At 33.3% G+C, this 17,358-nt stretch overlaps 1 protein-coding gene across 2 annotated transcripts in view; it reads right to left on the minus strand.

The window, feature by feature from the left end:
- Nucleotides 1-1,672: 1,672 nt before the first annotated feature.
- LOC124539659 (lateral signaling target protein 2 homolog) overlaps nt 1,673-17,358 on the minus strand; it is a 64,815-nt gene continuing 49,129 nt past the window's right edge. The window contains exons 5-14 of one of the 2 annotated variants that reach the window (XM_047116965.1): nt 13,066-13,213; nt 11,874-11,979; nt 11,154-11,306; nt 9,979-10,081; nt 8,070-9,620; nt 7,466-7,558; nt 6,541-6,737; nt 5,241-5,460; nt 4,604-4,731; nt 1,673-3,821 (exon numbers count right to left, since the gene is read on the minus strand). In XM_047116965.1, coding sequence (XP_046972921.1) covers nt 3,685-3,821; nt 4,604-4,731; nt 5,241-5,460; nt 6,541-6,737; nt 7,466-7,558; nt 8,070-9,620; nt 9,979-10,081; nt 11,154-11,306; nt 11,874-11,979; nt 13,066-13,213 — 2,836 coding nt within the window. In that variant the 3' untranslated portion in view covers nt 1,673-3,684. Of the gene's footprint in view, nt 3,822-4,603; nt 4,732-5,240; nt 5,461-6,540; nt 6,738-7,465; nt 7,559-8,069; nt 9,621-9,978; nt 10,082-11,153; nt 11,310-11,873; nt 11,980-13,065; nt 13,214-17,358 lie in introns of both variants that reach the window. The other variant, XM_047116964.1, reaches the window with a different exon arrangement.

Below are 17,358 nucleotides of genomic sequence, written 5' to 3' on the forward strand. Positions count from 1 at the left end.
GGTGACTTACCCAGGCGGGGTAGCATAAAGCTACAAGTAAAATTACGTCTTTTTAAAATCAAAATCTGTGTTATTTTGAACCTTTGAACACGTTATAAATTTACAGAGACAATTATGAAATTTACATAATAAATGAATTAATTAAAGTAAGTAAGAGGTACTTACCGCCCTCACTCCTACTTTTTCATTTGTTAGGTACTTAAGACTACTTACAGATTTTAATTTGTGATTTTAAGTTCCCTCTCATCGTCGGTAATGATTCATTAGCGTCCATTAATGGAAATTATTTAAGTTAAGTACTTATAACAGCCGACATGGCGCAGCATTGAGAAACGTAAAATTGTAACCGATGATTGGGGGTTAGAATCCTAAAAGCACCACCGTATTTTCATGGACTTAATTCATCTGAACCGATATGGTCGAGTGATTAGAACGCGTAATCTTAACCGGTGAATAAAGAAAAAAAAAAAGAAATTCAAACCCATGTGAATCCACTAACCAACATTGGAGCAGCATGGTGGAATATGCCCAACAGTGGGAAATTTACAGGTTGTTTTTATTTATTTATTAATTTGACTTTCGTGTTGAATGAAGGAAAAACCAAAGAAAGTGATACATGTAGAAGCTTTTTCTTCGAGACTTTCTTGCGTACTTGTACGCAAGAAAGTCTCGAAGAAGACTTTAGACATTGACCTTGAGACATTTGGGTGGTGCTCCTGCATTAATCCTTTATCATATATATATATTCCATCGACCTTGATATCTCCCAGTACATAAAATCCTGATAATGATCCTGAAATCGTGCTCATTGTTTTATTAAGGTTTATAACGAGGCAGTTTTGCTTATACAAAATGCTTCATTAATCCTGATTTATTTTTCTCTAGGGACTAATGTTGGATTTATAACATTCTGTGTACCTATCGTTAAGGTTGTCCTTTAGGCCAATCTTTTTAAGCAAGTGGCCATGTTTCTATGTACAATCGGGGCAAGAAAAGATCACCTTAAGATCTATTTTCGTGTGCTCAATATGAGCGACAATCTGCTTTACCGATCGAGAATATTACACTGACAGACATATTTTGACAATTCAGTTGAAAATATCATATCTAATTTGATTTTGGAATGATTAATTACGCCATTAAAAATATTTGATGTCGATATAAAATTAGACGTAGTCCAAAGATGTTCCACTATTATTAACCAAGTTATCATACTATGTAAGTTTAATTTCATATGCAGTTGTCAATTTTGTGCCTTAGTTTCAAAAGGTACTAAGAGTTAGAGACTTAATAAAGGAATGAATTTGAAAACTGACGAAGGTTTTCTTACCCTGACTGTACTGGCCCATAGACAAACATCCTCTATCCTTTTCTACCCTTCCTTGTACCCCTGACGTAGTTGTTAAAGCAAATAAGCAGTATCATTTGTGTTTTTATAAAATTAATCTATACTAATACATATTATAAATGTGAAAGTAACTCTGTCTGTCTGTCTGTCGCTCTTTCACTACCAAACCGCTGAACCGAATTTGATGAAATTTGGTATGAAGCAAACTTGACCTCCAAGGAAGAACATGGGTTACTTTTTTGAATAACATATGACAACCAACCACTAAAACATGAACAAAGCCGAGGGTGACAACTACTTAAAAAAAGTAAATAAAACTTCAAATTATCTAATAATAAATCCGACATTTATTTTACACGATTAAAATATAATAACAGTATCATTATATCACTTACACATGTGGTCTCGAGAACACCGAATCAGCGTCTTATATAACATACAAAAGGCTTTGGGTTAGCCAGTGGAATCGGTATTCAACTATGGTTAGTTACAAATTTATTAACACACAAACCTTTACAAAATGTACATACAATTTTAATATTACGCTTATTTCCTATTTACTAACACCGTTGGATATAAAAAGTTATGGAATATTTTTTTTAATTTTAATTATTATTATCTTATCTATATTCAAAACAGATATCATAGACATCAGACTATTTAAGAACGATTGCAATAGATATCTCATTGTATTTTGCCTCGATTAGTCAATAGTTTTTATCTATGGCATATTTCAAAGTTAGAAAATATAAAGATCGTTTAAACATACTTTAAAAAAAAACAGACCATAGAGCACGCTGTTACATGCCTCATGATCTTATTTTAAATTCTTAAAAATATTTTATCTATTTGAACGCGTCTACTTAATAATATATTGATTTCAGTTTTGATATCTTTCTGTGTACACTAATAACTTAACAGGTATCATATAATATTTTTAATTTAAAATCCTGTATTTACCATAAGGCATATATAGCCTCATATAAAAAATGAAATTAACAAATCCAACAGAAAACATCAGTTTACTTAAAGAACTCTTTATTTAGTAATCATGCAAAAACAATTTTTTTTCTATAATATTTATTTCATAGACAAATAGTGTTTTTTACGATGAGTGTTAATTTTTCATTTAATAAGTCCTCGCAGTAAACTAATGAAATTGTCTATGGGTGGGTATTTATAATAAAGGATTGCCAGATTTTAACAAACTTTTATTTAATTAATTTATATTTGGGACAAATCTTGGAACCAACTTAATAATCAATTTAGCTGACTTTCAAATATTTTAGTGCTGGCAACAATACAGTTACAACAGAATCGTTTTGTGTGGATCAAATAAAAGCTTGCCATTATTATAATTATTTAATCAATCTTATAACATTTTTAGAAGCCAATTTTAAATTCAGAATTTAAATCATTACAATTGATTCTAACATAGCAATATCGATCGAAATTCTATCGATTTAAAAATAACATAAATAAAATATATGCTTTAGTATAAAAGGTATATATATTTTTAATTATTTTTTTTATTACATTCGCTGAAATATCTGACGTGCTATCGAAATACTAGAGAGCTCATCAAAACTGAAAACTTATTCAAAATTTGTTTAATTAAAACATCAGTCAATATGGAAAATATACTTTTAACAATACAACAGCTAGGTCAATACGGTTAGTAGAAGATTATGGAATAAATTTCCAATATCACAAATTAATTAACATTTGGAAAATATAGTTGATAATGGAAGATATATGAGCGCATTTTACTTATCAAATAAAACACAGTATGCGTTTGGTTTTATCAAATATCGTGTCTTTTGTTAACAAAATTATCATAAAATATGGCAAAATGATAACTATCGAACGAATATTAAAACATTTTTTTTCTTTGATTTTGGGTTTTTTATTTTTATTTTGTGTAAAAATATTGAAAATGCTTTGCGAAAACAAGCCTTGTCACAGTGAATTAAGACTAATTTTCCTATATTTTGTTTTTACAGCAACTTAACAGTATTTTATTTTATTAAGAAATGATTGCATTAAAAATAGCTTTATTTAATATTAATTTATTTAGTTTATAAAAATCTTTTTATTGATATATTTAACATAACGAAGTTTTCTTTTTAAAAAAATCGATACAACTTCGTACAAAAATAAGGAATAATCATTTTCACTTAAATTTATTAAGTAAACTTTTTATTTAATTGTCTTTTTAATTTTATTTCTAGCAAATATTTCTCTTATTAAGTTTAATAGTAATTTAGCTCACAAAAGATATTAAATCCATATTTTTTCAACTGTCAACAAAGCTCATCTTCATACAATAAACTTTTTCACCGATAGGTAGCCTGCCTCCGTCTGTCGTGGGCGGTGCTCTGGAAACATTCGTCGCAGACTCGTACCGGTTTCATTTGTCCGTACCGCGGTAGGGGTATAGAGTTCGAACTACAAGATGCGCAGAACACTTTACCTGAAATATTAGTAGTTGAAGTTTTATTTTATTAAAACAATAAAAAAAAAATTTCATACTCTGCATTTTAATGGGGAGTACATTGTAATTAAACATTCTTCAAACCAATTTTTATAAGTGATTTTATTTAAATTTAAAAACAAAATATAATTTTTCTTAAGCTGTGAAATATTAAATACAATCACAAATTTTATTTTGATCATACTTATAAAAAAAAAAACCATTACTCTTTACTAATTTAGAACAAGGGAGTCACTTTCAATGATGAGCTAACAACGCAGGATATATATAAAACAAACTGTCATATCCACTACCCGAACGTCCAGAGTAAGATAAAAAATTACAATTACTCATTAGATCTGGGATTCGAACCCAAAAGTTGAACTCCAACAGCAATATATGTCATTACACCGTTCAGAGTCGAGATGGCCCAGTGGTTAGAACGCGTGCATCTTAACCGATGATTGCGGGTTCAAGCCCAGGCAAGCACCGCTGATTCATGTGCTTAATTTTTCTTTATAATTCATCTCGTGCTCAGCGGTGAAGGAAAACATCGTGAGGAAACCTGCATGTGACAAATTTCATAGAAATTCTGCCACGCGTGCATTCCACCAACCCGCATTGGAACAGCGTGGTGGAATATGTTCCAAACCTTCTCCTCAAAGGGAGAGGCCTTTAGCCCAACAGTGTGAATTTACAGGCTGTTGCTTGCTTGCTTGCAGTACACCGATTCGGAGCTCTGCAGCCTTATAGGCTAGTGGTATGTGGTAAGTGGTCCTCACCGCAGTTCCGGCAGTGGTGGCGGCGGCGGAAGGCTGTGAAGTGCGCGAGGCAGCGCATGCAGGCGGGCGCCGCGATGTCGGGCACCCACTCCGGCGCGCGCTCCACGCCGCGCGCGCCCGCCGCGCGCCTGGGGGGGGGACATATATTATTACTAAACAAGCCGCGCGCCTGGGGGGGGGGGGAGCCAATCATTATTTGTAAAACAAACGAACCGACTCGAAGAATTATAGATAGATAAAGATAAAATATCTTTCAAGGAATCACTGCTAATTCATATTTTATTTTTATTTAACCCTTAAACTATTTTCACTTTTGTAATCTACCTAAATTCCTTCCTTCCTTTATTTTTTTAAATGGTTACATTTAAGTTGTATTATTTACACATAAATATATTACACTATATATTACTGGTAATAATAATTAATTTACTGGTTAAATTAAGAAACATGACCTAAGAATACTTAAGCCATGAAAAGCAGATTTTTTGGTTTCTGTACAATTAAGAGTTAATTTATCAGTCTGCATAGCCATAAGAAACAAGAATACGAATTTTACATATTTTTAAAATCGATTTAAATTAATTAATTAGCAAAGGTTAACGTATTCACTTATAACTAAGTTTCAGTTTTCACTTACGTGTAAGTGAGATCTCCTGTCGACACAGACGCCTGCAGGTTGCTGCTGTTATCGACAGACTTCCGTCTCGCCTCCGTCGTCGTCTGCGGTTGTTCATTGATCGTTGTCGCGTTCATCGTGTTCCTCCGGGCGAGTCGCGAATTCGATTCGGATGCAGTCGAATCGGAATTACTATCGGCGTACACTTCTTCAGCTGAATACACGCTGTCGAAGGAACTACCTGTAATAAACATACAATATATTACTAACATTCCAAAAAAAATGTACATACTAGCGCCCCACCCCGGCTTCGCACAGGTGCAATACTGATACTACATATACTACAAACTTCTAAAACTATCAGTGTTTCTTTACTAAATTGTCCATGTATTCTATATAAAAACCCTCTTGTCGAATCACTCTATCAATTAAAAAAAACGCAATAAAATCCGTTGCGTAGTTTTAAAGTTTAAAGCATACTTAGGGATATAGGGACAGAGAAAGCGACTTCGTCTTATACTATGTAGTGAAGAATCTTGTGACATGTACTATTGGAAATGGACGGTGGTGATCATTGAACATTTGATGTCCGCATTACCTTTGAAAGAAAATGTAATTTGTTTATAAATTGGAGAGAATACATAGAGAGAATAGAGCTGAAATAGCCCAGTGTTTAGAGCGCTTACTCTTTAAGCGATGATTGCGGGTTTAAACCCAGGCAAGCACCACTGAACTTTCATGCGCTTAATTTGTATTTAAAATTCATCTCTTACTCGGCGCTGAAGACATAGTGACGAAACCTGCATGTGTCTAATGTGTTCTGTCATATGTGAATCCACCAACCCGCAATAGATCCGTGTGTTGGAATACGCTCCTAATGTTCTCCTCAAAGGTAAAGGAGGTCTTAGCCCAACAGTGAGAAATTTACAGGCTACTACTATGTACTACTATTTATTTATTTATTTATTTATTTATTAGATCACCAACAAAATACACACTAAAAAAAATTCCAAATACATGAATAAAAAATAAGACTAGTGGTATCTTACTTATAGGTGATAACAGCATGCACAAAATTAAAGTTAAGCGACAACAAATAGAAGGTAAAAAAAGCTAATTAAAGACTATTTACATAACAACAATAAATTAAAATAAAGATAACATAAGTAAACTATCTAAACTTAATATTTTATTTTTAAATTTTTTTATATTACCGAAAATATCTAAATCTTTGTCTCCGCTTATTGAGTTATAGGCTCTCATAATTCTATTGAGAGGGGAGTAATGACCCAAATTAGATTTATTATTTACAAGATCTCACCGTTCTGTATGATTTGGTCCTCGGTGGGCTGATATTCTATCGTCTCCTCCGCCTTTGTCTCCGGCATTTCAATGGTCTGGTTCAATAGGAACACGGCCTTGAGTATGTTTCGGAGATCGGCTGCGAAGTTCGTCTGAAGCTGGTCCGCCACTCCCGCGATGCAGACGAACAAGCGGTGGATGAGATCTTGGCTCGATCTGGTGAAAATAGTAAACAATAGTATCCATTTAATAAAAAACTTATATTGAGTTATAGCAATGTCGAGGCAGACTATCTCACCTTCTTCAGTTATCTTAAATGATACAAATCATTAAGGCACACTAAAGATTTTTATTATTATATTATTTTTTTATATGGTTTAGGTAGGCTGGGCTAATGGGCCGTCTGATGGTTTATGGTAACCACGGGTCAAAGACATTAGCGCTAAAATAAATATGAACCATTTAACACATCATCAATACGCCACCAATCATGACAATTAAGATGTTACGTCCCAACTTGTAGTTATACTGGCTCACTCACCCTTCAAACCGGAACATAACAATACTAAACATGGCGGTACAATATATGATGAGTGAATGATACTCAGATGGGTTTGCACAAAATCCTGCCACCAAGAATGATGAATGATGACGTCACAAGAATACAAGTGAAACAGTAGGACCTACTTGAACTTCTGCCTTGCGTGCTGGCGAAATCCTACAACCAAGAACGATGACGTCACAAGAATACAAGTGAAACAGTAGGACCTACTTGAACTTCTGCCTTGCGTGCTGGCGAAATCCTACAACCAAGAATGATGACGTCAGAAGAATACAAGTAAGACAGTATAGGACCTACTTGAACTTCTGCCTTGCGTGCTGGCGAAATCCTACAACCAAGAATGATGACGTCAGAAGAATACAAGTAAGACAGTGGGACCTACTTGAACTTCTGCCTTGCGTGCTGGCGCGCTGCCAGCTCCTGCGCCTGAAGCGCCAGCGCGATTTGCTCGTCGTCCGCGCACTCGGTGGGGGCGCTGGAACAAACGGACAGACATATATTCAATTTATACCCCAATCATTGACTATTGTTATCGGTGATAGAGCTCGGCTATGTAGATGTCAGAAGCACAATGGTTTATAGCCTTGCGATGTTGAAACCTAGCTTTTGAGGGTTTAGAACATATTCCACGATATTAAAGTTATAAATTTCGGGATATTTACCATGTTTTTTTATTTTTATTCACGAGACTGTCTGAAGTCTCAAGACATTCGTAGACAATGTCGAAATATCGAGCTCCACCGAACAAAAAGAGTAATAAAAATAACCATGTTAATTTAAAATCTTATATATTCCACGATACTTCTTCAATGCGGGTTGGTGAATACAAATTAGTCACATGCAGGTTTCCTCACAATGTATTCGATTTTTGAAGACATTACATAAAAACCTTGGGATTATTTTATATTCTATATTAACTACGTATAAAATGTCGAATGTATTAATTATATAATTTAGTTTTCATATTTAAAAAGTTTGAAACTCACCTTTCATCGACAAAATGGTCTAAATTTAATCTCAGCGGAGTATTCTGACTTTGCGTCGAGCGATTATTCAGTATCACGTTCCGCGGCGACCACATTTTTTTCTTCTTTTTACTCTTAACATCCGATTTCCTACTTTTCCTCCGCGACGGAGCGCTCTGACTACAATTTGGAACGTCAGAAGTTTTATTGTCTTCAACTAGCGAACTAATTTTCTTATCCGACTCTCTATGTCTTCTTAACTCTGTAATAACATCCTCTATCGTCCTGAATTCCTCCTGGGGATCATTCGCGCCCCAATTTTGTAAGCTACTATTTACATTCGTCGCTTCATTCAAACCATCGTCGCTTAACCTATCAATATTTACACTTTCTATACGAGACGACCCGGCTTCGTTCTTCTGAGTATCATCTTCAACGTAATTAATATTTACAACGTCTTCTCTTACATCTGAAAAGGAACTTTCTAGAGTGTTGCTCTCTTTCTCCTCTATACTCTCTTCGACTGGACTCTTTAGTACCCTGTTCTGTTGCATGAAGTGGTTCTCTTTTATGTCCTTATTCTGGTCTGTGTCTGGCGATCTGTCTAGGCTAGTATTCTCTGTACTGACGCCGGAATCGACAGGCGATTCGTGATCGCTTTCGTATCCGAGCATGAACTTAACTCTCTCCTCATTATCGGTGGACATTTTCTCAGGATAACTCGTGTTTTCCGTTTCATTGTTTTCATTTTCATAATTAGGCTTATATTCCTGATTGTATTCTTCGTCTAGTAATATAACGCTGAGACTGACGCTAGCGATTGCCATGTCTATATTTACAAGGTCTGCGTCCATACTCGGCATTATCAGCGGAGCGTCTGAGCTTAATATTACACGATTTAAATTATTCTCTTCCTCTTGATTGAAAACTGCTGAATTATTATGTGATAGTGACGCTAGAACGACCGGTTCCTGGCTGATCGCGTTTGGTATCAAGTAACCATGACTAGTAGAGGGCAAACAGCTCATTTGGTCATTTCTTGGTCCCGAGTAGCTAAAATCTTCCGAACTATCCGTCGATATCAGTTTAGGCACATCATTGGTCGAGAACGAATGCGTTTGATGATCTAATATATCTACATCACTAACTATTGACGATAATCGATCCGCTATTTCTGTAACTTGTTCGTTTAGTGATGTGACGAGTTCCTGATCTGGTATTTGTCGATTCGATGATGACGATTCGCCTGACGTCGAAGCAGAGACCGCGTTTATTACTAGTGGGTCGAACATCATGAGGCCGTTTGTCGATAGATTTCTCAGTGACGACATATCTGTCTCAGCCCTACTTGTCTTTCTTGCTTTATCGAACTCCCTGCTTTCGTTTGTTTGGAATGTGTCTGTACTAGTGGTGTCTATCGACTGTCTCTCGATTTGTCCATCGGTATCGATCTCTGATTCTCTCTCGGACTCATCGTCTCCAGTTAGACGCTTGAGACCATCTATGATTGGTGTCATCACTTCGATATTGCCTGGGAGATAATCTGCGTCCGTTATCGTCGGTTCGCTTGAGCTGAAACAATGAATACCAAAATTAAGCAAAATAGACAAATCGTGAAATCAAAGAAGTTTAAATAATTCCATAGACAAGATTTTTGTATTCAATAGAGTGATATTTCGATCTACTTAATCAATTTCTTAACATATTATTTAATATATCATATTTGCCAACTGAGCCACATTTGCTTCATGCTCTAAACAGTTAAACAACAATACTTTCATCATAAGCACGTAATACCACAAAAAATTAATAACAAATGAACTTTAATAAAGCTAGTTTCTTTACTTTAAGTTGACAAATCAGTAATTCTTTGGATAAGAAAAATTACGATAAATTACTTTATATTTATAAGTATAATGTACTATTTTACCTTTGTCGTGAATATAAGTCTCTACACGACTCGTGGTCCTCGTAAAACTTCGATACAAACTCGCCTATGTCCGGGTAACAGGAATCTTCAGGTGACGCTTGCGCTATTTAAAAAAATATATTTTCATAAATACATAACTAAAATACTTGAAATTAATAAGTATTTATTTTAAGCATTAATAATGGACAACGAAAATACTAAACTTAACTGTGAAAGAATAAAATTAGTAAAATACTAAGAAATTATATTAAACTAACGAAACACCCCGGCTTCGCACGGGTACTTGATATGTATCATTATATTAAGTCCAAATGACACCTATATTACTGTTAAATTTCATCCTAATCCAGTGAGTAGTGTTTTAGTGAAAGAGTAACAAACATACATTCATCCATCCTCACAAACTTTCGCATTTATTATATTTGTAGAATTAAGTATAGTACGACACAACTAAGATTTAGCATCGGCAAATTCATTAAAACCGATTACTGTTGATTTATACAACCAATGGAAATAGCTCCCTATCGCGACATTCGACGCTTTTCGTCGCTATGGATTTTCAACTCAGTTTAATCCGAAAAAGTGAGTGTATCTAAATCGAACTGTCAAATTGACGAATATATTAACGTTGAATATATTAAGGACATTTTTAATTTTGCCGTCTCATAAATTTAAATCGTTTATAAAAAAAAATACATTGGTAAAAAAGGCGTATTATTCGATACAAGATTTTGTAGATGATAAAAAAGCGTCGAATTAATACCTGCTGACTTCCAGGCAGGATATATTAATTTAAATAATTGTATTGACTAACATGACTGTATTTTTTTTTAAATGTTGAAAAAGAGTAACTACTGAGTTTCTTGCCGGTTCTTCTCGGTAAAATCTACTTTCCGAACCGGTGGTAGCTTCACTTAATTGTTAAAAGACGATTCAAAAGCGCTTGTAAAAGCCCACTTGAATAAAGTATATTTTGATTTTTGATTTTGATTGATAGTATTTACATAAAAAATAAATATTTTTAATTTGGGATAGCGTACTTAATTCGAATGTGGTCGGTTTTACGAATTTTGCAAATGCTACATCTAAGTTGTGTCGTACTATAACTTTACATGGTATGAGACATACAAAGTACGTTAAGTTTTTCCAAATGATTCCAAATGTTTCCAACTTACCAGATGAAAATTCCAAATTCGCCAAATTCGATATGTCCTCGTTGGAACAGAGTAATTTCTCCAACGCCATCAATTCTCTCCTGTCCAACGTCCAGAGCAGAGATTTGATCTTGTGCAGAAGGTGACGAAACGGTCGGAACATGTCGGACATTTCTTCTGAAAATTAAACAACTTTATCATTAAAAAAAAAACACGGATTATATAATTTACGTATAATGGAACGCATTAATAATAAAGGAATATAGTAAAGAAAAAAAGCTAGTATAAAGTACTAAATGATGCACCTTTTTATTAATGCATCAATAAAAATTTAAATTTTGAAAAAGAGTAACTACTGAGTTTCTTTCCGATTCTTCCCAGTAGAATCCGTATTGTACATCTGTAATCTGTATGTAGCTTCACTTGATATAGTTTGGTAAAAGACGATTGTAAAAGCCTACTTGAATAAAGTATATACTGATTTTCATTTTGATACTGCTATCACAATAATTATTACTTATTCACGTATCAACAAAGTGTTAATTACTACTACCAACATCGATATCGGACATTGTATTCCCTTTACTTGGTTCACTATAATGTTCAGTTCGCTCCATCTGCTTTTTTTTATATAATTGAAGTTTTTACCAACAAATGTGCTGCGTTTCCTTCTTTCACATTACAATTCAATCATGATAGAAAGAGATAAAGTGTTTAAGCTTATATAGCAATAAAAATCACCTGGTTGTTTGTCTATACTCAAGGGTCCGGTAGAGTATATAAGCAGGCCGCTAACAATCGCTAGTCGAGGCACAGCGAACATAAGGGCTGGGTCGTACGAATCCACCTGGAAAATTCATATTAAACATTACACACGACATACCATTCATAGTTTTCGACTGATCGACTTAACTGAGAAGGCAATATAGTGCACGAAAGGGACAAAAAATACAATACTACCGAAATGTATGTATGTATGTAATGTATAGTAAAGTATCACGCACACACGCACGTTCTTTCTGAGAGTACTGTATCAGAAAACTTAAGGTGAGTAATTATGTATGTTTGCTAATATAATAAGTATGACTGCAGGCAAAAAGTCGATGACACTTTAAATTCCTTTATAAGAAGTAGTCCTTATTCCTTATAGTGTCACCATTTTTAAGGGAATTTTCATTCCCTAAAAGACGGCGCAACAGATAGCTTACTTCCTCAACTACTTACAACTAACTATTTATTTACATGAAATAATCCCTTTTGTACATGTTTGATGTCCATGATAACCATGTCTATGATGGCGAAAACACATTTATTTCATAAATTATAACTTTCACAGCAATATTATATGATCACATATCGATAGTAACAATCATTTCATTATAAGATTTTAAATTAACATGGTTATTTTTATTATTAAAGTTATTAATATCGTGATATTTACAATAGTAGTGGTGACCGGTGTTCACGTAGGAAACGTACAAGAAAGGAGGTAGTTCGATACGGACAACTCTAACATTATCAGCGTCTACCCACAAACTTCAGTCTCGTGAACAAGACATTCGTAGACAATGTCGAAATATCTAGCTCCACCGAACAAAGATAAAAAACATGGTAAATATCCCGAAATTTATAACTTTAATAATCATTCGACGACCTTCGTGGTCGAGTGGTGTGTACACCGGTTTTCATGGGAACGCCACTCCTGGGTCCTGGGTTCGATTCCCGGCTGAGTCGATGTAGATTATCATTAGTTTTCTATGTTGCCTTGGGTCTGGGTGTTTGTGGTACCGTCGTTACTTCTGATTTTCCATAACACAAGTGCTTTAGCTGCTTATATTGGGATCAGAGTAATGTATGTGATGTTGTCTCATATATATATTCCTTCGTATATAGGATTTAATTTATTCAGAACGTTTGATATTAATAGGCAGACCTGTTCTTGTGTGAGGAGATTGAGTTTCAACGCACGACGAAGACTTTCGGAGAAGAGAACGCATATCAGCTGCTGAGCTTCGAACTCGTGTGGCGTCTTCACGTTCACCATGGCACTGACGTAACACAGTTCGAACTCGGCGAACAGTCTGGAATTATAAAAGGCCAACCATTAATTGAATAGTCACAGGTATATTTATGAATAACGAAACAAACAATAACAATCTCCACTAGATTCAGGGTTTCTGGAAGAGATCTCTTGTTAGAGATAAGTTATCCCTTTGTACACATTTTTCATTTATATAATTTTCTGTATACTCTGTTGGTACATAAATAAATAAAAAGCAAAGTAAATTTCCCACTGCTGGACTGAGGCTTCCTCTCCCTTTCGAAGACAACATACGGAACATATTCAGTGGCAGAATTTCTATGAAATTGGACACATAATAGTTTCCTCACGATAAAATCAATCATCGGTTATGATGGACGCGTTCTAACCACTGGGCCATCTCGGCTCTTTACCCTGGTTTACCTACAAAACGTATAAATCTTTCGCCTTTTAAATGAAACATATTTTCAATGGTCGGAATCTAGGACTTTTTTTGCAAAGAGTATGAAACAAATGAGTTTTTTGTCGGTTCTTCTCGGCATTCCGAAACGGTGGTAGCTTCACTTAATGTAATTTTAATAAATGACGATTCAAAAATGCTTGTCAAATCCTATAATGAAATCTCGTCTGGGAACCCAAACTAGATAGGATTCCTGAACATGCTAACCACTTTACCAATAAGGTATTTACGTCAAACGAGATTATATTATCGAACTTATTATGTGATATGGTAATAGGCTGAAACCTTACTAATATAATATTAAGTCTGAAACTGAAATGGTATATTCATATTGATTTCAAAGCAATAAACCGTGCAATAAATTTCTTTTCATTCTTTCTTTGCTTAGATCTTTAAAATGACGAAACAGATTTTGACGCGGTTTTTTTTAATGGATAGAGAGATTCGAGAGGCAGTTTTTTCTATATAATACATACACGATATAGTAAAGAAACACTTATAAGTTTACAAGTTTCTAATGCGATGTCGTAAATAAACAATTTCTGTAGTATATTTAGTATCAGTATTGCACCTGTGCGAAGCTGGGGCGGGTCACCAGTATTTATATATGCTAAATTAACTATGTAAATTTAGTTAAAACAGCTCAACATTCCATATGTAACACCCTTATAACTTGGAAAAATATTAAACATTATTCAGGTTTTAGATAACATATGAACATGGTAATGATAAAAAAATCATTAAATTCAATCTGTATTCTGTACTTTTATTACTAATAAAAAACAAAACACTGTAATATCAGTCCATTTACTGAGAAAATATTCGCGATAAACTGTATTCATTAATATTAACAGTGTAACGAGTTAAAATTAGTGTAGTAAGTTACCAACAGATTATATGTCTTTTTATTGTTAGAATCTAAATAGAACACCGGTATTATGGTTAAACATAGTTATGTAACATCATAGATTTATAAAACAAAAGAAACACTGGAGCTTACTCGAAATGTTCTATTTTTAAAAGCCAAAAACTAATATATTTGGTCAAAGCAAACACAGTCAACCCCAGTTTATAACAAACGTATACAATTGCATATATATGCTTATATTTTTCCTCTGTGACCTATTCCGATCTATTGCGAATTGATTCGATGAAAAAATTTAGATCAATAAATCGGACATCATATATTTTTAATTATATATAGCAGGTTTAAGCATATTTCACCTTACTACCTTCAAATCATAGCTATATTACCGCCTGGCCACGGGAAATTCGCAGATTAGGCGGTTAGGGATATCTCATTCAATATATTCGTAAAGAAAAAAAAATGGGAGACGCGCGTTAGAAGGCTCTCATTGAAGTCTCTTGGTGATAGTCGTCTTGCACCATCTTTGAGACGTCCAAATTGTCTGAACCCTTGTTCTTACGAACTGTGACTTTGGATTGACTTGAACGTATTACTATTTCGTAATCGGTTTGCTATATTTGATTAAGGGGACTACATGAGCTAAATGCAAGTTTTAAAATGCCAAAAAGTATATAATCCAATGCAATAAACCAAATGAAAAAAATATATGTTAATCTTCAGGATAGATGCTAGTTATTAATTGTGTTGAAAACATGATGTAATTAATTTGGTACGATAGAAAAAAATCGCAAAGTTACCTCTAAAAAAGTCTTTTTTTGTTTTTTAACTACACTTATATACCTTTAATAATTTTGGTCTTTTGTCAGATTATTCTACAAACAATATACTAAAAATTTATTATCATAATTATTTAGTAAAATCAATAGATTTTTTTTAAATCAGATTTTCTTATTTTCGACCAAAATGCGTAAGCATGTGTGCGTGAGCGCCTCGTACAGACACTGCCGACCGAGGCCTGTTGCTATACAGACGTGTCGCTCTTTTCACCGCATCGTTGCGAATAAAATCTCGTAGATTTTATTTTTGTGTAATTTTAATTGTAAATTAATTGTTGAATATTATTCTTTTATGTAAATAAATATATTAAGTTAAAATAGTCTAGTTGTAGTTAGCCATTTATTTTTTTGTTAAGTTATTTTTATAAAGTTTAATTTTGTAAACATGGGAAATAAAGGACAATCTGTGAAGAAAACTAAAAAAAAGGTTCATATAAATTAAAAAGCCGAACATATGAAAGATAATATGAAAAGGTAAGAGTATTTAATTAGTAAACATATATATATATATATATATATATATATATATATATATATATATATATATATATATTATAAATAATGATTATTGGAAACATTTATTAAAAACAATGCAATTAGTTCGCATAGAATCAGATTTTTCGACAGATTTCTTACAGTCACCATGGAGTATTTGGTCAATGCAAGCAAGTCCATGAAGAATGTGCGGGTTCGATCCTCGCACTCTGAACTAACTAACTAATTTTATTATTTTTAAAGGACTATATTTAAAAGTATATATATTTTATAATTATTAAAATTTAATTCCTAACAACTATGCATTTATTTTTTCAGAATTAAGAAAATCGAAAAAAAATAACACGGAAGCTATTTCTATTACTTATTATGTTTAATTTTATCAATTTTGTTTATAATAGGAAATATAGTTATGTATGGATGAAATTTAATAATAAAAAAATAAATAAATACAAATTAGCACATCACATGAATATTTAGTGGTGCTTGCCTGGGTTTGAACCCGCAATAAGATGCGCGCGTTCTACCCACTGGGTCATCTTGAAATATGTAATTGTTGTGAACCAAAGAACTAAAATATTTAGAAGTGTCATATACGTAATTCAATATTTTTTAAAGATTGGAAATAGTATCAATTGAAAAATTTTAGCTCGTAGCTTCAGTGAAAGTGGGTGAAATATTGATTGCAAGTATCCAAGATATTTTAATAACGAACGACGACGAACGAATAATTAAAAAAAATATTTTAATAAAAAAATTGAAACGAAATTTATTTGCTTTTTTGTTAAACCAAAAATAAATAAAAATATTTGAATTTAATTGAATCAGTTTTATTTCAAATATCAGTCAAAAACAATACAAATAATTCTAATATCCAAACTATTTTTATGAGATTTATGACTAAACCCACTGTGATTGACCGAGTTAACCAATAATTCTACTAAACCGACTTGACGATATTATTTTTATAGTAACTTTTTGATGCTGACTTTTTTAAATAATTTTTTTTCTTTGTGTACCGATATTAGTAAAACGAACAAACTCTACGCTTTTTGTCAATGTACAAATTACGAACAGTTCTAATTTTATTTAATAAATCGCTTAACAAACTTACAAAATTTAAAAATAGGTACGATTTAATATTTAGTATTACAACTAATTGAATTGATACAGTAAAAATTAAAGAAAAAAATGTTTAAATTAACTATTTTTTGTACATAAAATAATAATAGTTTAAGTTTAATTAATTCAGTTTAATTTTATCATAATTTTTTAAATGACACAAAGAAACAATTCTGTTGTCCTGTCTATTTTTATGAAATCTATGATTGATAGAATTGATAGAATTGACTTCGCTTCGCTTTCGCTCGGCGCGGCGCGCGGCGGTTCGGCGCCATCTATTGGAATATTCAGGCGTAATCTCGCCGCCTCGCTAAGCGTAGTGCGCGCGGGGACATGCCGTTTTTGTCGTTAGTGTAAGTGTGTGCGCGTGATTCTCAAGGGCAATTAGCTCCTGTAGTCCCCTT

This window comes from Vanessa cardui, chromosome 23 (genome assembly GCF_905220365.1).
Source record: "Vanessa cardui chromosome 23, ilVanCard2.1, whole genome shotgun sequence".
NCBI lineage: Eukaryota > Metazoa > Arthropoda > Insecta > Lepidoptera > Nymphalidae > Vanessa > Vanessa cardui.